This window comes from Olea europaea, unplaced genomic scaffold (assembly GCF_002742605.1).
Source record: "Olea europaea var. sylvestris unplaced genomic scaffold, O_europaea_v1 scaffold1998, whole genome shotgun sequence".
Taxonomy (NCBI): Eukaryota; Viridiplantae; Streptophyta; class Magnoliopsida; order Lamiales; family Oleaceae; genus Olea; species Olea europaea.
Window position 1 is genome coordinate 98,672 of NW_019237854.1, and position 22,968 is coordinate 121,639.

Below are 22,968 nucleotides of genomic sequence, written 5' to 3' on the forward strand. Positions count from 1 at the left end.
CATTCTTGTACCAGGCTTGGATGATGCATGAGATTTGATAAGTGATCCTCTACAACTCATGGGAACTGGATTTTTGATTTGTTAGAATTATCTTAAAGAGTTTTGATGTTCTGTTTGATGTGAAAAGTTCTATTTAGACAAATGTTTGCTTGAAATTGTTTCAGACAAGTTTTTCTGTTCAATTAATTTTCTGTTTCTGTGTGCGATTATTGTCTCTGCTAACTTGGTATTTATAAATTCACATTGCTTGGGCATGGCTATTGTACAGTGACAAATTATCTATAGCTAATATGATGAATCCAGTTGATCTCATGTACCTCAAGACAGGCTTATCTAGTTGACGTCAAAACTTGGAAAATTCAAGAATAAAAATTGAAAACTGTAGTCATGTGGCAATTTTCATTTTATCCAGTCTAATAAACACTCTAATCTTTAAGCCCTTGTTTGGCCCCCATTTTCTAGAAATATTTTCTAGAAATGAAAATGGGTGGAATAGTTTTTTTTTTTTTTTTTTTTTTAAATGAGTTGTTGAAAAGGAAGGAAATTTTTTTGATTTACGTGTAATATTATTTTATGGAAGATTGTATGGTTGAAAATAGGAGAGAAAAAAAATGAAATGTAATGTTTCACTTGAAATTAAAAAAAAGAAGGGGTTATTGGACTTATTTTTAGGTTTTTTCCAAAGCTCTATTTAAACTTGAAAAAATGTTCATTAAGCCGAGCTGCTATGAAGAACTTGACCCAATAGCCCGTGTTTTCAGAAGAAGGGAAGCCACCGCTCATTGGTGGTGTGTGTGTCTTAAAATTCCTTGTGCCTTTTTAACTCTCACCTGCTTGTACATTAATCTTATATGTATATCATCCAAGAGCGCTTATTCATGTGCAGCATGGATCAAGGAAAATCCGGTGCAGTGCTCGATAAACTTTGGTTCAACTTGGATGCATCATCATTTGAACAGATTTTCTTCACCGCATCAAACTTATTTATACACGTGATTAAAAACAACATTGATCACACTCTCATCAGCTAAAGGAAATTAAAAACTTGTATATAATAATTGAATACAGATTAGTTGTGGGATCCAAGAGCAACTAATGTCTGCTCTTGTTTTTCTTCTATTATTATTTCCTCTTCAACCTCTTCTCCTTCTGAATGTTGTCTACGGTATCTTACTATTACTAGACACAGGAATGCTGCAAGAAACAATAAAACAAACACAATAAGTTTCAAATCTCATCCAAGAAATTAAACACTTGTGAATAAATTTACATAAGTACCGGCAAAAATTCGGGTTCTGATAGAAGTCAGATTCCAGAAGGCAGTCACAGCTGATGCTGCTACAATTTTCTTGTGAGAGCAAGCTCCCCATGTCTCAGACACCCATAATTTTAGACGCTCAACTGCTTATAAAAACAAAACAACAATTCTTTCAGCAAAAACAAGAGGGAAAAATGGACATTGAAATAATTGAAAAGGGGATTTTTTTTCTTCACCTACCTATTCTACATAGTTGAACAGAATAAGAGGAATACAGTTTTGGACCAGTAAAGCTTATGAAAAACCCTGCCAGATTCACAGAAACATCACAATGCAATGTAAATATTTTTGCAAATAATCCTATCTTTAAGGACATGTTTGGTACGAACAGTCCAATGGACAAGATATTCAGTGTTGTCCATTCAATTTCACCAAACATGTCCACAAGTGGCTAGGGGATTCTTGATGATCATACCAAGTGCACATAACCTCCAGAGGGTAATAATATGACCATATTCAGCTCCAATAAGGAATAATGGTACTACCTAATCGAGAAAGAAAATAATCTCAAGTAAGAATGGTTTTACAACCTACATAAGCAGGAAATCAGTAGCAACGACAAATGAAGATCATATAATTACTTTGAGGGTCGTGGCTGGTTCTCCTGAAAACAATTCCCTTGTTTTTGAAATTACAAGATTTGCAGCTGGAAGAATAAGCCTACCCACTTTCAAAATGTCGGCGTCTGTCAGCTTAAACTCGAGTTTAATCTCGTTAGCATCCCTGAAATATGATATCCACCTAGCACCATTTGTAATACAAGATCCACAATATAATCTTTAGCTTAACAAGATAGCGAAATGTGACTTACCTTTGCCGCATGGAATTGGAGAAGAAAGAGACGCCCAAAACCAGAAGTCCCAATTGAGATATCAACGAGAAAATACTATAAAAATCATATTATTGGGAAGTATTTAGGTCGATTTCAAATCAGAGGTCAACTGAAAATTAAAGGGAAAATAAGAGCAAGACATACCTAAAGTTAACACCCTTTGTAAAACAAGAAGATAAGAAACAAATCGACCCAAAGCCGAACCAAAGGCTTGATTTTGAGACATCTTTCCACATTACTAAATCATTTATAAGCTGCCCAATTTTGTTCAGATTGCACCCATCACCATCAATTGTTTCTAATCCCAAATCAACCACAAAATTATGAGTTCAAAAGTCGAAATAAAAGAATAATCGAACAAAAATTTGAGCACTATATACATACTTGGAGATGGGGTTGATGGGACAGAACTCAATTTATCCTTCTTGGATCTACCACTATGTCTCTTCTTTCTTGGCTTAACCATTTCTTCACACACACAAAACTCCTTGTCTTCTCTTATTTCTTGATCCAATCTTCTTCGTGATCTCCGGGTATTCCTTGGAGAAGCAGAATACCCCATTGCAGAATTTCTACTCTTGCATCTTTTCCGAACCCCATTAGGCTCAATTGCAGCCTCATCAGCCATTTCAAGCCTTTCAGCAAGTCGGGTTTTTGATCTTTTTAGAGGGGAAGGTGATAGCAATAGAAGCTCTCGAAGCGGGAGAGCATAAGGCGGCCTTGGGGACAAAGTAGATGCAGGTGATGAAGTGGATATTTTCGGTGAAGAAGCGACTATTTCAAGAGAGAGTTGAGGAATGGTTAATCCTGTTTCTTCACTGTAATGGCGGATTTGGGAGAGTCTTGAGGCCGATTTGGTTCGACTTCGGGTCTCAGATCGATGAGAAGGCGGTGTAGATTCCATGATTTTGATCTGATTCTGAGCTTAGATCTTGAAAATTTTCTGAGCTTAGATCTTGAGAATTTTCAGTTTCTTTCGATTTCTTGATTGAGAAGAGAGGGGTCTTGTAATGTATTTTCAATGAAGATTTTAAAGAAAACTAGCCGTTAGGGAGTATTATCTTTTGAATTTTTGGAACTGTAACGGCAAGTTTGTGGGTCACCTCTTTATATCCCAACGGTAAAGGAAATAATTGATTTAAGAAATGGGTAATAATATTGGTGTTTAACACGGTAGTACTAGTGTTATTAAATTAGTTTCAATGAAAAAAATCAAATAATTTCACATTTAATTAAACTAATTACATAATGTTATATAGACTGGTGCTAAATAGTGTTGTTCTTAAGGAATAAGAACTTTTTTCTGGGCTTTTGGCTTCTTCATCTTCTTCATTTTTTTTTATTTTTTTTTAAAGCAGTGTTTCTTTTTTTAACTTTATAATTATTTTAATCTGATTCTTGGATCCTACTTAACTAATTATGAGTTAATACTTATTAACTTTTTGTGTTATTAATTTATTAAGATGCTGAATGTGTATTTTACTATTTTTGTGTAGATGAAGCATGAGTCAATTTAAAGATTTGAATAGATTAAACTATTAGATATTAAAAACTGGCTAATCTAACTTACAGTAGTCGGATCATCATTTTTCAGAATGAGGCTTAATAACAAATTCAACTAGGGAAAATTACATGGAGACATTTTTTTAAGTTTCAACTTTTAAAATCATGTTTTAAGCTACGTTTTACAAAAATCAGATGATAATTTAACTTTTTAATATTAAAATAATATTATCATAAAATTTCATTAATAAACCACCCCCAAATCGAAATTTTGCTGAATTATATCGTATTCCCTCTCTCTCTCTCTCCCCCTCCCCCCCCCCCCCCCCCCCCCCCACCCACAAAACCAACAACACATACACCCACAAATTATAAGCGTTGCATCACGGTGGAAAGCACTATCGTGTGCAACGGCGAAGAGCACTATTACGCCAGAGTGAGGGCTTGAAGTGGCGATTCTGTCGTAGTTACTCTTTGAGCGGCGCAGTACTCATCGCTGTTGCTACATAAACCAGGCATTTTGTGGCTTGTTGCAGTGCAAGGAGGGATTTGTGTTTGAGATTCAGGGATTTTCGTGGGAGGAGCCTATTGTGCAATAATTGAGGTTTGTGGCGTGGAAATGGGTAGAGGTAGTGAAGTGGTGATGACGACGAGTAGTTTTGGTTGTTTTCGCGACATTGGCGGATCGAGAACATCCTTGCAAATATGGTATTCAATTATTATGATCTTGTCTCACCACGGCCATGAAATTGAGGTTGTGGTGATGGTGGCTTTTGATTTGATGTAGAGGTGGTGGTGGTGGTCGATTGTTTGTGGTTGTGGATTGGGGTACAAGTGGTGGTGATGATGGTGGCAGTGGTGCTTGTGGCCTAGGTAGCACCTTGCAGGTGGTGGTATATTTAAGGTTGTCTGCGACATATTTATTGTTGGATGTTTAACGTGGTGGCAGTGGTGCGGTGATGTGGGTGGTGGTGGTTAGGATTTGTTGAAAGTGATGGTGGTGTTCATTTGGTTGATGTTGTTGGGAGTGGTGGTAGAGACGATGAAAATCTAGTATGACCGAGCTTATCTTCATTCTGAGTGTCCGTGCCAGATCTATAATAATTGTGACTGTATATGACTTGGTTACATATAGTCACAAATTAAATTGATATGGTCACAGATAGTCAAATTAAAGATAAAATTGGTCACAATTAGTCACAGATAACAAAGGTTAGTGAATGTTGTAAAATTGGAGGTGAAGGTGGTAGTGACTGGTCGTGGATTGTGGTACTGGGATACAATGTATGAAGATTTGTTTATGGTGACTCTTTGAAGTCAAGTATGTGTTTATTGTAGAAGTCATGACTAATTCTATATTAACTGTGATCAATTGTGACTTGATTACATATCGTCACAGTAAATATTGAATTGATCATAGACAGTCACACTGAATACAAATTTGATTACAATTAGTCACAGACAACACATTTCGGTGACACACTGACTTGGTCACAGACGATCTGACCATAGTTAGTCACAGATAACACAGGTATGGTCACAAACTATATATCTAATTACATATAAAACAGTTAATTACAAAACTCGTCAACTACAATATAACACTACTGTCATCATGCAGTACTCAAAATGTTGCTAACACCTCACCACCACCACCACCAAACAGATTAACTGCAATACAACTTCATTACCTCCAATGCATTATCTCTGCCACAATACAGATCTATTTTTTAAACACAGCGCCACCTTACCATCACTACCACCATCTGTAAAGTTTTGTGTTTGAATATATATATATATAGAGAGAGAGAGAGAGAGAGAGAGAGCTTCTATGGAGAGAAAAGACAATTTTAAATTTTGGAGTTGTCGAAACGGTAGTTGGATTGATTATAGGAACAACCACTGGAAGGATCGCCGGAACAACCGTCGGAACGATCACCGGAGCCGATGGTTGTCTTTGGTGGAGAGGTGGATGGAAGGTGGTGTAGTGGGGTGATAGGATGGGATGGATGAAAGCTCGATCGCAAAAGTTATCCTCAGCCAATTTTTCAGTCCCATGGCCACCTTGATATTTTGGTATTATCACCTTCAAGATACAAAAACAAAAATCTACAGGAAGAGAAATTGATACCTGAAATGGTGGTTGATCAACACCTTCCTATTTGCCTAATTGTACTGGGCGTTTCGTCTACTCCGTCCGGTATATATGACCTGAAAAGTGAAGGCGGGGCTTCCTCCCCCGTTTTACCTCCGGTGTGAGAATTAGTTTATAGGCTTGAAAAATATGATTGGAATTTTAAGGAAGAACAAGATAGATCCAAAGAGAGAACCCTTTACCTGTGCTGCGTCGGAGGTATTTATAGACGTTAGGGGTCTGATAACCGCTGGGCAGATGTGGTGCCACGTGTCCCACGTTGGCGTTCCCACTACGCCCACGTTCTGAGTGGGGGATCTCTAGTTTTCCGCCTGGGGATTGTTTCCGTATTTAGCATCTATGGAACCTAGTTAATTCACTATGAATTTTATAGCTAAGTGTTTGGACAGGCAGTCCCATTCCAGTTGTAGACCTCGCGTGGTGGTAGAGCGCCCCTAAAGGGGTCGATGTCTTCGTGTAGTGGTAGAGCGCCCCTAGGGGGGGTCGATGACTTCGCGTAGTGGTAGAGCGCCCCTAGGGGGGATCGACGACCTCGTGTCGAAGTGCCTTGATCCATCTTGCTTGTCGTCGAGGGTGGTTTCCTCTATCAACCTATATCATTAGCCCCCTACCCCTTGTCGATGTTTTCGACAAGGGGTAGCAATTTTCTTTATTTTGGTTGGTTTGAAAATTTTCCTCTTCCCCATTTTTTTTTATATATATATAACAAAGGAGTAGTTCGTATTAATAAATCGAACAACGTAAATGTGATCGAGTGTAATTTTACTGCACACATGGCACCCCACCAATGGCCCCAATATTGGAGGGAAAATTCCCTCCAAAAGTTGAAATTCTTGTGTTTATAAAAAGGGGGGTAATTCCTATTTTTGAGAATCACTTTCACTTTCACTTAACATCCTAGGCCTCCTCCCTTCTAAGGTAATTTTCTCTCTTCTTTTAATCCAAAGTCTTGCTTTGAATTTTCTTCTCTTCATCTTCTTTGTTGTCATGTATAAAACGATTCTTTCTTCTTCTTCCAATGAGAAAAGTGATGGGTATAGTGACTTGACCGGACCTTCGTCGGAGGGTGTGGGAGGGGATCCAACCGACCCACGCGGGGACCGGTTGGCGACCAGCGGGGCTGGTCGACGGTCGACCAGCCAAAGGCCAGCCTTCGGGCTGGCCGTCCCCCGCCCTCTCCTAAGTTTCGCGGCCTACCTAGTCCATCGATTCGCCCTCTAGTGATTCGCCTCCTTCATCTGGTAGATCTCTTCATAATATTGATAGTGAAACTCATTCAATTGATTGTCAGGCGTTTGTTCCAAATCCTCCGAAGAGGCACATTAGTTCTTCCAAATTTCCAAATCAAAATTTAGAAGTTGGGCGAGACCCGGCTGGTGAGGTTGTCCCCCTAGATATCCCAAAAAGTTATAGTTTTTACAATTCACCACTTAAGTTGGAAAAATGTCTAGGTAAGTATGACCGGGTGGATGACTACGTTTATAGAGCCCCCGGTCCAAGAAAGACTCCCTGACCCCCGCGAGATAGCCGTGTACAAGGACGTTATGGACGGGGGTCTTCGGTTTCCCATTCATCCCTTTTTTGTGTCGATTTTCAACGAGTTCTACCTTACTCCTAGTAAGATTAACCCTAATGTGCGGAGAAAAGCGTTATATTTTCTATATGTCTGTCTTAAACGGGGAATTTCGCTTTCCATGGATCTTTTCAGGTGTGTCTTCGAAATGCATGAGCTAGTTCAGTGTAATGCATTTGTCTATTTTACCACTAGGGTTCCTTTGCAGTTTCCTAAGTTTAGAAATTCGAATAACGGATGGAAGTCTCGATTCTTCTTTGTCCGGCCTTCAACGGGTCAATTCTCTTTTAACACCAATTGGCGACACCCTCAAATTCGTCTTTTCAATAGCCAAGTAGAAATTACCCCCTTTCTAGAAGCTCAAATTCAAGAGTTGGTCGATGTACCGCCTTATGCACCTGACTTAGAATCAGTTCTGACTATGAAGAACATGTTGATAGTGGGGATGTGTCGTCCTACCGGTAGGTTATTTCCGTCGTTTTTTTTTATTGCGCGCACACACGTTTACTTATTATTTTTGCTCTTAGTTTGTCGGGACTAATGAGTTTGGATGTGTGTATTCAGGTATGGACTTTGATCTTGATGGGGTATTGAAGACTTTGTTAGGAAGCGATGAGGGGCATGCTTTTGTTGATGGTTAGCTTTTGTGCTCACCTTTTCCATCCTCCCCCCTTCAAATTTTTTTTTTTACTACCTTGTGACCTCAACGGATTCCAACTTATATGTGCAGGGACAGAGCTTGATCTTAAAGGGGTTATGGATTTCATGCCTGTCCATGGGCTGGAGGGTGAAATGGAGGATGAGTCGGATCCATCACCTATCCCTTCGAAGAGAAAGAGGGCGGCCGACCCAGGGGAGAAATCTCGGATGATCAACGAGGCTTCCCAGCCTTCAGACGAGCTTTGTGAGGTGGCTCCAGTTCCTAAACTGGGAGCTCCCAATCGTACACGTTGTGAGCGCGAGGACTCACTCCCTAACTTTGGGTTTCCTCCCACCCGGGGTTATCATGAGATAGAGGTGCTAAAGTCTTTGGTAACACCTGCTCGTTCTAGAGCAATTGCAGGGCGCAGTGCAGATGACATTGAAAGGGCTTCGGCTGTTTATCTCCAGAGGGTATGTTTCCCATTTCATAATTTCTTCCATGTTGAGTCTCGCCTTTTAAGCTGGGTTTTAATACTTGATTTCACCTTTTCCCCCCTCTCTCTTTTTTGTTTTTTAGGTGGTGGCCCTCCAGACTGGACTCGCAGAATTGAATCGCCGCCTGGTCTTGGAGCTGAAAAATCTCACTGAAGAAAAGAAAAAAGAGGCTCATCACTACAAGAAAAAAATATATTCCTTGAAGAAATCTCTGGAGGCGTCGGACGCTCGAGCTCGCGAGCAGGAGACGTAGAACGACAACCTACGTTCTGTTTTGGCTCGTGCTCCTGAGGAGGCGATTGAGAAGTATAAGGCCTTAGCTGAATATGCTAGTGATCTCAAGGCATATGTGGAACAGTATAAGACGTCATCTGATTACGCTAGGGTTTTGAATTCATATGGGGGGAAGGCAATGTCAGTGTCTATCAAATTCTCAAAGGAGTGGATTATGCCCGAGCATCCTTCTATAGACCCCTCTGGTTTGGATAGATTTCTTGCGCAGCGCAAGGGAAAAGAGAGTGCAGCTCAGTCATCCAGGTCACTTGGTCGTTCATCACAAGGCGATAGTGGGGATCTCTCCCCCTTGGGTTGAAGCATTTCTTAATTGTTATTTTCTTTGTTAGCTTTTCCTTTTTTTATGTTTACTCTTGTTTAGTCTTGTTATCTCCTACTTGCTCGGGGTGTGGGCAAGAATTTCTCGGATGTATAAACAAGTTTTTCATTTGATATCATTAGTGTTAAGGGCCTTAGCTAATTTTTGACTTTTCAAGGCTCTCCACCTAGCCGCGTAGGCTATGTCGACCACAGGGGGTGGTCTGGCAGTTAAGAGCCTTAGCCAATTTTTTTGACTTTTCAAGGCTCTCTACCTAGCCGCATAGGCTATGTCGACCACAGGGAGTGGTCTGGCAGTTAAGGGCCTTAGCCAATTTTTTCACTTTTTAAAGCTCTCTACCTAGCCGCGTAGGCTATGTCGACCACAGGGGGTGATCTGGCAGTTAAGGGCTTTAGCCAATTTTTTGACTTTTCAAGGCTCTCTACCTAGCCGCGTAGGCTATGTCGACCACATGTCTTCGTGGGATGAGCGTGGATTTTAAAGTTGCCCGTCAGCATAAAAAATTCTTGATCTTGTGAGCTCAGTAGGCGCACCGGGATGTCCCAACTAGGCTGGCCCTTCCTTAGCGCCCTCATCATCCGTCACCGCCAAGGTCTTTCATTGAATAACAAATGTTACAAATAAAGGTGCCTTCGTGAGGCATTACATGGAGAAAATAAATGATGCAACCTAGTCGACTGTATTTACAAAAGTGTTGCATGTGTTGAAAGCATCTTCTGACAATTTATTCTTTGTTAGATATTCAAACAGCAGGTCCATCCAACTCTCCTCATGCTCTATATTCATAACATCTGTCGTGTGTGGAATGCTAGGTTGCCACAGAATTTGCACGCTTGCTATGCGAGGCAGACGTCTAGGGTTAGCGGATGCGAGCTTAGCCAGCGCGTCCGCCCGCTCATTGTCCTTTCGCGGAACCTTAGCTATCTTAAACCTGGTAAACCCCTTCTGCAAGTTTTTGACCTCCATTAAATATGCTGCCATCTTTCCGTCTCTTGCTTCGAATTCCCCCGTCACTTGCCCGATTATCAATCAAGAGTCGCTGCAAATTTCTGCTGAAGTTATCCCGAGTCTGGCTGCCAATCTTAAACCCATGATCACTGCATCGTACTCGGCATCGTTATTTGTAGCTGAGAATTCAAAACGCAACGAGTACTCCAACTCTTCCCCATTCGGACCTATCATTATGATCCCAGCCTCGGATCCTTCGTCGTTCGAAGATCCATCGACAAAAAATTTCCAATCTGCCCGTCCCCCTGGTGGGTGCTCGGGCAGAAGGGTGAGTTCAACGATGAAGTCTGTTAGAGCTTGTGCCTTGATAGCCGTCCTTGGCTTGTATACTATCCACATAGCACTTTCTTGATGCCTGTTGGTCCCCTCGCACGCACCCGATTCCCCTACTAGTTGGAAACTTCATAACTTGATGGTAGGTCGATGGGACCGCGCCAGCTGCATTTAGTAATGGTCGGCCGTAGATAGCGTTGTAGGCCATGGGGGTCTTGACAACCAAGAAATTAGTCACGATGACCACTGTGGCTGGGTATGTCCCTAGCGTGACTGAAAGTTTCACAGTCCCCTCCGGTATCACTATTGCCCCTCCAAAGCCTTGTAGGAGGGTAGTCACCATCTTCAACTTCTCTTGGGGAACTTTTAGACCCAAGAAGGCATCCCAGGTGAGGACATTTGCCGCACTTCCTCCGTCGACTAACACCCTTTTCACGTCAAAATCCACTATATCGCCTACTATTACTAAGGCGTCATCATGGGGGTGCGTTACACCAATCAAGTCCTCTTGATCGAAAGTAATGCTCTGGTTGAATCTTGCTTTTTTCTGAATAGAGCAGACCCCTACAGAACGCGCATAGCTCTTTCTAGCCGAATTTGAGTCGCCGCCTGATGCTATTCCTCCCATGATCATGTTTATCACTCCTACCCTCGGTGGGGATAGACCTTCGAGCCTTTGCTTGCCCTTATCATTTTTCACATACTTAGCCAATAGTCCCCTTCTTAGCAGGCTCAATTTCTTCCTTTAACTGTAGGCATTCTTCGGTATCATGCCCGTGATCTCTATGAAAATGGCAATATTTACTTTGATTTCTCTTGCCGGAAGGAGTCAGCATCGGTTTAGGCCATTCGAGCTCTCTCATGTGTTGTATCTCCATCAATAACTTTGTACTTGGAATGTTCAAAGGGGTGGGTGTCTTGACCTCCTCTCGCTTCTGCTTGACCGGCCGGTCTTGGACATATCCCTTGTTTATGCGTTCATTCTTCGACTTGTTCTTATCAGTGTGCCTTTGCTCGTCATATGTTTTTCGCTTATGAACTTCCGCCTCCCTTCTGTCCCTGAGATTTTTAGTTATCTTCTCTACTTCCTCCACATCGACATACTTGTCCCCCTTCTTCAATAAGTCGTGCATTGATTCTGGGGGGTTCTTGGAGAGTAACATCTTAAAGGCCCGATTTCGCGTTCCATTCATCAAGGCGGTAACCACTGCGGACATTTGCAGGTCTCTTATGCCGAGAGTTGCCCGGCTGAACCTAGCTAAGTATTCCTGCAATGACTCGTCCTTGTCCTATACGACCTGCATCAACCCGATGGCTATCTTCCTCTTTCTCTTGCTGCTTAGGAAGTAAGGTACAAAGCTCCTGGAGAGCTCATCAAATGATTTGATGGATCGCGGGGCCAAGGTCGCTACCCAGTCCCTAGCCTCCCTCCTGAGTGTGGGGGAAAGGATCGGCACATCATTGCGTCCGGGGCGGCGTAAAGTCTCATCAGATCTACGAAGGTTTGCAAGTGATCAAGCGGGTCCGTGACTCCGTCATATGCTGTTTGAAACCTTTAGGCAGGGGGACAGCCATGATTTCTGGTACGAACGGTTCTTCCTCCAAAACCATTTGTCTTCGTCTATCTTTTCTCTTGGACAAGGCATAATCTATCTTCTGGACCATGATTTCTTCCATCTTTTGTTCCAGGTCTACCATGGTTTGCGGGGGCTGTTGAGCTTCGATCTCTGGGGCTCCCGCATCTCCCGCCCCCCGCAGAGAGATGGGCGGGACAACCGCGAGTGGCGCTTGAGGCGGTTGCTGGCTCGTCACTTCCGTCGGGCTCAATGGAGGGACAGTGGCTCTCTGCGACTGGTCCTGTAGGAGTGCCATCATTGCTGCCAACTGGGTCTCCAAAGCACTGAGTTGACTCTGTGTCACATACTGCGGGGGCGGCGACGGCTCACGTGCCCTTGCAACTGACTCCGACTCCGCCGTATTCCCAACCAGGCGAGTATCACTCCTTATTCGTCTTCTTGGCATGGCTTTTTAGTTCAAATCATTTCCCACAGACGGCGCCAATGAAATGGTGGTTGATCAACACCTTCCTATTTGCCTGATTGTTCTGGGCGTTTCGTCTACTCCGTCCGGTATATATGCCTGAAAAGTAAAGGCGGGGCTTCCTCCCCCGTTTTACCTCCGGTGTGAGAATTAGTTTATAGGCTTGAAAAATATGATTGAAATTTTAAAGAAGAACAAGATAGATCCAAAGAGAGAACCCTTTACCTATGCTGCGTCCGGAGGTATTTATAGACGTTAGGGGTCGGATAATCGTTGGGCGGATGTGGTGCCACGTGTCCCACGTTGGCGTTCCCACTATGCCCACGTTCTGAGTGGGGAATCTCTAGTTTTCCGCCTGGGGATTGTTTCCGTATTTAGCATCTATGGAACCTAGTTAATTCACTAGGAATTTTATGGTTAAGTGTTTGGACAGGCAGTCCCGTTCCAGTTGTAGACCTTGCTTGGTGGTAGAGCGCCCCTAAAGGGGTCAATGTCTTCACGTAGTGGTAGAGCGCCCCTAGGGGGGGTCGATGACCTTGCGTCGAAGTGCCGTGATCCATCTTACTTGTCGTCGAGGGTGGTTTCCTCTATCAACCTATATCAATACCCATATGGATCAACATAAAAACGATTTAGCCAACTTGATATTTTGATATTATTTCCACAAAGAAGATTCGGTGGTTTAAATTGTGAAGCTCGAAAAACAATCCCTTGTTTTTGTTTTGATCTTACCATTAATACCAGAATAATAGTTGAAGCATTGGTGGAGATATCGAGATAGCTCTAAATGCACTCAGTTAAATGCATTGAGAAGCGAATATGGTATTTATAAACAAAAGTAAATTATCCTTCTCATTTCAAGAATCGTACATTCACATTCTGGTAAAATAAATCTAATGCTTTGAGATTTCAATACTACTAATCTAGTAGCAAAAGATACTATTGTCAATCAACAAGAAGTAAAATCCTTTTACAATGAGCCCCAGTTGTATCGAGTGAGTATATGGATGAATGAAAAATCTACAAGTACGATCTCTAATACAACATTCATAATATTGATCAAAGCTCTAAAAAATGTCTAACATGGTTAGGCTTGGAGGTTAAGTCTAAAACTTTACCTAGACGATACTTACTCATAAAAAAGTGTTACTTATTATTATTATTGTTTTATTTTTTTAAATACTTAATCATTCTAAAAATTATTTAATAGTTAAAATAATACATATCAAACATCTAAAATTATAAGATATTATATTTACTTAATAATTTCTACGACTAGTCAATTATACAATTTCAAGTTTTTTGAAGTCCAAAAACTAGACAGTTTTCCATAATTTCAACCTTCATTTAGACAAATTCTACTTATGGTCTATTTGATTGTAAAAATGGAATTTAGGTGGAAAAAAAAAAAGAATTGAAGGGAATTGAATTGGGTATAATTTGTTTTAATGGGAATTGTCAATTAATAGTATATGATTGGTATAATTTTTCATTTGAACTATGTTAAAATAAATGTGTTTTTAGTGTTCGTTTGATTTTGTTTTTTATGAAAATTTTCAATTTAAGGGATATCCACTTCTACAATTTTTCCTAGAATTTGTTTCCATTGTCAAAAAAATCAAAAAATCATTTATATTTTGGTGTTCGTCTAGCTTTGTTTTACATGAAAATTTTGACAATTTAAGGAATATCATCTTTTACAATTGTTTCCCATTTTTCAATAAAGTAAGATTATATGCAAACTCAATTTTTTTTTAACATCATACTCTCCATCAATCTATTATTCCAAAATACATTTTTAGATTAAAATAGGCCTCAAACGGGTTCTAAATCTTATTTGAATATTTTCGAATGAAGTCATTTTTTACTTTTATACAAATAAAGTCATTTAAGTTTTTGAAATTAAAGTAAAAAAAAATCTTTTAAAAAATAAAAAATAAATGAAAAAGTTAATAAACTAATTTCAAATATTTTTTTATAAAAAAATAAAAAATTAAATGAATAAATCAAAGTGCATAAGCGCGCATTAAAAATTGATTGTTTAATTAACGTTTACTGCTAAGGCATAATGTTTTGTCTGCATGAGCGCTTAGGTTTCTTATTAGATTACTAATATTGATGCTTTTCATCTCTCAAAAAGCATAAATCGTTCTATGAATAAAATAAGAACATTGTAGGATCTTAAGATTTTGTGTGAACAAAAACGACATATGGTAGGCTAGGATTCTATTGGCCACTCGATCGGACACATTTTGAGGTTAATAGTTGAATCACTTTGTTGTTTCCACCCTTTCGGTGTTTTACTCATAAAATGATGATCATTTTGTCTTATCAAAGACAAGAGTAGAAATGTAAATCCAGAGAGAGAGAAAGAATCTACAATCGCCGTAATAGAAGAATAAAAAGATTCATACTTCGAAATGAACTATTATTCCAATGCTATAAAATTCGGCTCAAATAGCTTGGTTCAACAAATTCGAAAATCGACCTCAAATTCAATCCATTTATATACGTTAACTAACAAAGGAAAAATCAATGACTGAACAATTAAACTAATCGGTTTTAACCGTGTCCAATTTTCCCCATTTATAAGCTCTCTTTTTTCACAAAAAAATAAAATAAAATAAAATAAAAAATGTCATTCTCTTTATGGACTCACATATTGATCTAGCAAGTCCATTTAAAAATTTCTTCTAAGTGTTAAATCATTTTATAGAGACTTAGGTCTTGTTCTCTTTATCGTTTTCGGGCCGTTTTCTGTTTTCGATTTTTCAAAAGGGTGAAAACGTGTTCTCTTTCTCGTTTTCGAAAACGAAAAAAAAAAAAAATTTGTGAAGAAAACACAAAACGACTTTTTTGTCGTTTTGGGCGTTTTCAGTGTAAAACTTGAAAAAATTGAAAACGCGGAAAATACATTTTTTTATTTATTTATTATTATTATTTTTTTTGAGGAGGTGGTGTGATGATTCTCAAAATTTCAAAAAAAAAAAAAAAAAAAATTATTTTTTTTTTTTTTTTTGGTGTTTTGAGGTGGTGTAGTGGTGATTCTCAAAATTTAAAAAAAAAAAATTCATTTTTTTTTTGTTTTAAGAAACTAACAAAAAGAACGCATTTTCAACAATTTCAAAACAAACACTCAAACACACAAAACTCAAAATACAAAACTGAAACACAAAGAGAACACCCCCTTATCTTCTATGTTTTCATTTTTATTTCAACATGGGATAAAATAGGGAGCCAATTTTATTTATTTAATAGTTTACCTCATTATCTCCACTAAAAAATCATGGCTCTAACAAAATTATAATAAAATTAATTAGAGTATCTCCGTTAAATTCTATTTTTAGAGAGCATATTCGCAATTTAGAGAACATCTATAAATTTAGAGAGACAAAAATTTTAAGTACTCAAATGGATTATTTATATTTAACACTTAATTTTACTACTCCTAAAAAATATTTATTGTTATAAAATGAGAGGAAAAGAGAATAGAGAAAACTCAATATACTTTTTGTGAATATTATTAAAAATCAAAGCCCTATATTTATAGGTAAAAATTAGGGATACAATGGTAATAATTTTTAGGGTTATAGGGGTACAAATGTCATTCACCAATAAACTTTAATGAACTTTCCATTTACAAAACTCCCCCTCGAATGACATATTACAAAATATCTGCCTCATTAAAACCTTATTTGATAAAAATCCAATGGGAAAAAAATCAAACGAAGGAAAAAGAGTACAGTTATTTTGAAGTATTAAAATTAAATGCTACCTCATTAAAACCTTACTAGGAAAACCTAATGGGACAAAACTTAAGCGAAGGAAAAAGAGTATAGCTACTCCCTCTGATATTGATCACTGAAAATCTTTGAGTCGACGCATTCCAATCTCATGAACTAATTTCTTGAATGTAGATGTTGGCAGCGCTTTTGTGAATAGATCAGTCACATTGTCACTTGAGCGAATTTGTTGAATATCAATGTTACCATTCTTCTGAAGTTCATGTGTATGAAAGAATTTTGGAGAAATATACTTTGTCCTGTCGTCTTTGATATAGCCTCGCTTGAGTTGTGCGATACAAGCTGCATTATCTTCAAACAAAATTGTTGGACTATCTTTTGTTGAAGTCAATCGACATGATGATTGGATATGATGGGTCATATTCCTCAACCATACACATTCTCGCCCTGTTTCATGGATTGTAATAATCTCAGAATGATTTGAGGATGTTGCTGTCAAGGATTGCTTCACAGATCTCTATGATATAGCTGTTCCTCCATGTGTAAACACATATCCTGTTTGTGATTTAGCTTTCTATGGATTGGAGAGATAACCTGCATCTGCATATCCCACTAAAGCAGATCCTGACTTTTGAGAATAAAATAGTCTCATATTAATAGTACCTTTTAGGTAACGAAAAATATGTTTAACACTATTCCAATGCCTTTGAGTTGGTGTAGAGCTATATCTTACAAGAAGATTTACAGAAAAAGCTATGTCAGGTCGAGTGCAATTTGTAAGATAAGTTAATGCTCCAATTGCACTAAGGTATGATACTTTAGGACCAAGAATCTTTTCTTCATCTTCAAGTGGACGAAATGGATCTTTTTTCACATCAAGTGATCAAACAATCATAGGTGATGGCAATGGATGTGCATTATCCATATAATAGCGTTTCGAGACTTTTTCTGTATAAGTAGATTGATGAATAAATAATCCCTCTGGAAAATGTTCAATTTGTAATCCAAGACAAAATTTGGTTTTCCCCAAATCTTTCATCTCAAGTTCATTTCTCAAATAATCCGCAATTTTGTTGAGCTCTTCAGGAGTTCCAATTAAATTTAAATCATCAACATAAACTGCCACAATTGCAAATCCAATATTTGTTTTCTTTATAAAAACACATGGACAGATATCGTTATTTTTATAATCCTCTTTCAACAAATATTCGCTAAGGCAATTATACCACATGTGTCCGTATTGTTTCAATCCATATAATGATTTTTGCAATTTAATTGAGAACATAGTTCTCGGACATGTATCATTTATTCCTGGCACCTTAAATCCTTCAGGAACTTTCATATATATGTCACTGTCAAGTGAACCATATAGGTAGGCAGTTACTACATCCATAAAGCGCATATTGAACCTTTATGACACGGTCAAACTAATTAAAAACCTAAAAGTGATGGTATCCATTACGGGAGAATATGTTCCTCATAATCAATTCTCGGTCTTTGGGAGAAACCTTGAGCTACTAGTGGGGCTTTATATCATGTAATTTCATTATTCTCATTTCTCTTTCGTACAAAAACTCATTTGTATCCAATAGGGATTACATTTTCAGGTGTTCAAACTACTAATCCAAACACTTTTCGTTTCTCTAAAGAATTCAATTCTGCCTGTATGGCTTCTTTCCATTTTGGCCAATCATTTCTATTTCGACAGTCATTAACAGATTGTGGTTCAGGATCCTCATTTTGCATAATATCAAGAGTCGTGTTAAAGGCGAAAATATTGTCTATAACAATATTATTCCGTTCTCATAATTTATGAGATATCATATAATTTATTGAGATCTCATTATTTTCGGACATCTCGGGTTCTTTAGGAACCGTACATTCAATATTTGATTGATCAACCTTTTCTAATGTGATTTTTTCTGAAATTTTTGGTTGGTTTTTCTCCTGTACTCTTCTTTTTCGAGGTACAGAGTCTTTTGAACCAACTGATCGACCACGCTTCTGGCGTATTTGAGATTCATTTGCCACAGCAGATTGTCCTGCAAGGACATTAATATTTGCTGGAATATTTTTTGCTGGAATATATAACTTTGTTACTTTTCTCGTGTCAACAAATATATCAAGTAGTTGAATTGCAACTCTTTGCAAATGAATGATTTTTTTCAACCTCTTGTTCACATTGATTACTGCGGGGATCAAAGTGAGATAGAGTTGTCTCATTCTAAGAAATTCTATCTTGTTTTTCAGGATATAGTTTTTCTCCTCCCAAAGTTGGAAAAGTCATTTCATCAAAATGACAATCTGCAAAACGTGCAGTAAATAAGTCACCCGTTAAAGGTTCAAGATATCTAATAATAGATGGTGAATCAAAACCCACATAAATCTCAAGTCTTTGTTGGGGACCCATTTTAGTACGTTGTGGAGGTGAAATAGGAACTTGGATAGCACAACCAAAAACCTGTAGGTGAGAAATATCAGGTTCATGACCAAATGCAAGTTGCAAAGGTAAATATTGATGATAGGCAATTGGTCTAATACGAACCAATGTTGCAGCATGTAATATGACATGACCCTAAACAGAAGTTGGGAGTTTTGTTTTCATAAGTAATGGTTTAACAATAAGTTGTAGATGTTTAATAAATGATTCCGCTAAACCATTTTGTGTATGAACATGTACAACTGAATGTTCAATTTCAATCTCAATTGACATACAATAATCATCAAATGCTTGTGATCTAAATTCACCAGCATTGTCAAGACGAATAGTCTTGATTGAGTAATCGGGGAATTGTGCTCGCAATTTTATGATTTGAGCAAGTAGTCTAGCAAATGCTACATTCCTAATTGAAAGTAGGCAAATATGTGACCATCTTGTAAAAGAATCAATTAATACCATAAAGTAACGAAATGGTTCACATGGTTGGTGTACTGGCCCACATATATCTCCATGTATTTTTTTCAAAAAAGTTGGAGATTTAATATTGACCTTAGTAGTTAAAGGTCTAATGAATAACTTGCCTTACGAACAAGCTACACATGAATAATCATTAGATAAAAGAATCTTCTAGTTCTTTAAAGGATGTCCATGTGAGTTGTTTATTATTCAACGCATTATTATGGCTCCTGGATGTCCAAGTCAATCATGCCAAAGTGTAAAACTTTTTGAATCAAGGAACTTCTGGTTCGTAACATTATTTGATTTGACCATTTTTATAAATGTAAAATACATGTCAGACGGGAGTGCATGAAATTTTTCTTTTATCTGCTTCTTGTCAGATACAAAAGAAGTGATGCAAAGATATTCAACATTATTTTCTTGCATCGTCTCAATGTGATATTCATTGCAGCGAATATCTTTAAAACTAAGCAAATATCTTCTGAATTTGCTAGAATAAAGTGCATCGTCAATCTATAATTTTGTATTATTTAGTAAAATAATACAAGCTCTTCCGGAGCTTTCAACGATATTCAACGTACCCGATATCGTGTTAATATTATTTTCAGCTAATATTAAGTCCAAAAAGTATTTTTTGTCTTGAAAAATAGTATGTGTAGTTGCACTATCAATTAAGCAGCTGTCTTGACTATCCATCATGAATCTATAAATATAACAAAATAAACAAAAAATTTTTTAAAAAAACTTGAATTTAGATTTAAAAAAGTAAACATTACTTAATATCATGAAATAAACGGTGCATAATAGAGTTTTATTATTTATTTTTTCGTGTGGAAAAGTAAAAACATATTTCAGACTGAATTTTTAAAATGAAAGAAATACTAGTAAATTAATCTATATCTTCTATCACACAACCCCCAACCAAATGGTCAACATTTTCATTTGGATCAGTAAAGAAACGAAGACATCCAAATGAGTCACATCAATTGGACCATCATAATCAACAAAATTAGTCTTCAATTTTTCTTTTCCCTTGATTGATCTCTGGTAGAGATCCACAAGATGTTTTGAGGTGCGACACGTACGTGCCCAATGCCCTTTCATTCCACATCTGAAGCAACTTTCTTCATGCTCCTTTTTAGATTTGCTACTCTCGTTTGCTTTGTGCCTTTTGAATTTATTGCCTTGTTGTTGATAACTTTGTTGATTATTTCTTCCATGATTTATTCCACATACACGTCTGTGTTCGCGTCCACGTCCTTGTCTTGATATTGTATTTGCTTCAGATAATATAGTACCATTTGCTTCAGGCAATGATACAGAACCAGTTGGACGTAATCCATGATTTTTCATCAACAATTCATTATTTTGTTCAGCAACTAGTAGGCAAGATATAAGTTTTGAGTACTTTTTGAAGCCACGCTCAAGATATTGCTGCTGCAGGAGCACATTCGAGGCATGAAAGGTGGAGAAAGTTTTTTCCAGCATATCTTCATAGATGATTTTTTCTTCACACAAAGTCAATTTTGAACATATTCTGAACAATTCAGAATTGTACTCACTAACCGTTTTAAAGTCTTGCAAACGAAAGTGCATCCACTCATAATGGGCTTTGGGGAGGACTATAGTCATCTGATGATCAAATCTTTCAGTTAACTTTTTTCAAAGAACTTGTGGATCTTTTTCAGTGAGATATTCAATTTTTAATCCATAGTGAAGATGGTGACGGAGGAAAATGAGAGCTTTTGCACGATCCTGCAGGGATTCATTGTTTCCTTCTTTTATTGTCTCTCCCAGACCCTTTGAGACGAGATAGATATTAGCATCCAGTATCCATGACAGATAATTTTTTACCAGATATGTCAAGTGCAGCAAACTCAAATTTCATAATGTTTGCTATTTGTTTAACTACACAATAAAAAAATATAATTAGTTTCGAAAAATATGATTAATCATCACATGTTAATCAAATAGTCAATATCAACATGACTTTAAGTTACATGTTTTCCTCTTGGGATAAACACTAATTTGAAATAATATGTTCTTCGAGACATATGCTACTTTTGGAGCACATTATATTTTGCTATTATTTCTTCAAGTGCAATATGTCAACATTCTTTTGAAATATTGAGAGTTATAATTTATACTCTTCAGGAGCAAAAAATATTTTTATAATGTTGTGCTACTTCTGGAGCAACAACGAATAGATCTATGATTAATATTTTTCTGGAATATTAATTATAATGTTGTGCTATTTCAGGAGTAACAACAATTAAAAATAAATTTAATGTAATGTTTCATAACTAAACATAAAAAAATGATAATACATCCAATTGCTCACCATTAATTAATATACAAACACATGTAAAATATTATTTTGAATTAATAACGTGAGTCGAGTGAAACACAAAAAAATTGGTGACATGTAGAAACCTATTCACATATTAGGGCATGAAATTCTAATTATGTGCAATTAAAAGAATTGAATTAATATTAACCAATTAAGGCATGAAATTTGCAGAAACCAATGGATTTGAGAGAAAAGATGAGTTGGGTACAGTTATTTATTAATTATATATTATATATATATGGAATCAGCCAAAATAGAGATCTGGAATTGAAACTTGCTTACAAAGAGCATGTGTAGAACGTAAAGGGCTAATCTAAATATAAGGAGGGTATAGGAACATGAATTAATGCATATCAATTGATTTAACATAAATATATCTCCATAAAAATGCACGTAGATTGATGTAAAGGAAAAAAATATTAATTAATGCAAAGAAAGGTACAAAGAAAATATAATGATCGAGAAAGATGAAATCACGTATTGTAGATTCAACATATGTATATGTAAAATTCACGTATTATCAAATTAATTTTGATATACGTGATAGATGATTATGAAAAAAAATTACTATCTCCTAAGAGTTTCGTGCTGATAACGTGTTATAAAATTAGAGGAAAAGAGAATAGAGAAAACTCAAAGAGAATAGAGAAAACTCAATAAACTTTTTGTGTATATTATTGAAAACCAAAGCCCTATATTTATAGGTAAGAATCAGAGATACAATGGTAATAATTTCTAGGGCTACAAGGGTACAAATGTCATTCACCAATAAACTTTAATGGACTTTCCATTTACAACATTTATTATTTTTTCCCATGTTTTATTTTTACCTGCTTCCCACCCAATTATTATATTATTTCCCCCAATTGAAAATTGATTGCTTTTTATTATAGAGTGTGTGTTTAGCTCTTCAAATTTAAATAGCCAAACTAACTTTCTATTTTAAAATATTAATTTAAAGGGTTTGTTGGAGCATAATTTTAAGAGTTAACTCTTTGAATAAAGCAATTATTTTGGACATATAATTTTTAGTTTTCTAAGTTTTAAAATAAATTAGGACAATAATTTTAATTAATAAACATAAATTTATATTTACTTTGAATTAGTAAATTTTAAACTAAAAAAAAATTATGTTGTTATAATAATATTTTTTTAATTTACGTGAGTATTTATTTATTCAATTTTGACATCAGGTTTGACAACTATTCGATCATTTGACCCTGGCCCTTTTTCTGTTTTGGCATCGATTTTTAAAATATTAGTTAATTCAATATTGTTGAAATGTGATTATTATTTTATCTAATACACAAGTGATTGAAATCTAATATAATTTACCATAAAAGACACAAACACATTGTTTTTAAAGTACATTATATAGATTGGATTTGATTTGATTTAGTTAACACTTTTGAATATAGTGAATACCTTACATGCAGTGAAAAATGGAGTGTTAACCACAGACTTCCCAAAAATTGCAAATGAATTAACAGTCTATTGACGTTATGATTTAAAAGTTTGAGATCA

The 22,968-nt window shown here is 36.9% G+C and overlaps 1 protein-coding gene across 4 annotated transcripts; it reads right to left on the minus strand.

The window, feature by feature from the left end:
• Positions 1–947: 947 nt before the first annotated feature.
• On the minus strand, positions 948–3,166 carry LOC111379521 (reticulon-like protein B17). Of its 4 annotated transcripts, none has more exons than XM_023002911.1 (8): positions 2,535–3,166; positions 2,295–2,448; positions 2,130–2,204; positions 1,900–2,059; positions 1,734–1,803; positions 1,499–1,564; positions 1,279–1,404; positions 948–1,194 (listed from the first exon to the last, which is right to left on the minus strand). In XM_023002911.1, exons 1-8 carry the CDS (start codon positions 3,052–3,054, stop codon positions 1,070–1,072), a joined length of 1,296 nt encoding a protein of 431 aa, XP_022858679.1. In that variant the 5' UTR covers positions 3,055–3,166; the 3' UTR covers positions 948–1,069. The 4 variants fall into 4 exon arrangements, with proteins under 4 accessions (XP_022858679.1, XP_022858681.1, XP_022858680.1 ...); XM_023002913.1 differs by having other exon boundaries at positions 1,900–2,041; positions 2,535–3,165; XM_023002912.1 differs by having other exon boundaries at positions 1,279–1,401; positions 2,535–3,165.
• Between the last annotated feature and the right edge of the window lie 19,802 nt (positions 3,167–22,968).

Coding starts and splice junctions, on each gene's coding strand:
- LOC111379521 (XM_023002911.1), bottom strand. CDS start 3,054: ATGGAATCTACACCGCCTTCTCATCGATCTGAGACCCGAAGTCGAACC. Junction 2,060..2,129: donor TCCAATTCCATGCGGCAAAG/GTAAGTCACATT, acceptor AAATGGTGCTAG/GTGGATATCATATTTCAGGG. Junction 1,195..1,278: donor CAGAACCCGAATTTTTGCCG/GTACTTATGTAA, acceptor TGTTTCTTGCAG/CATTCCTGTGTCTAGTAATA.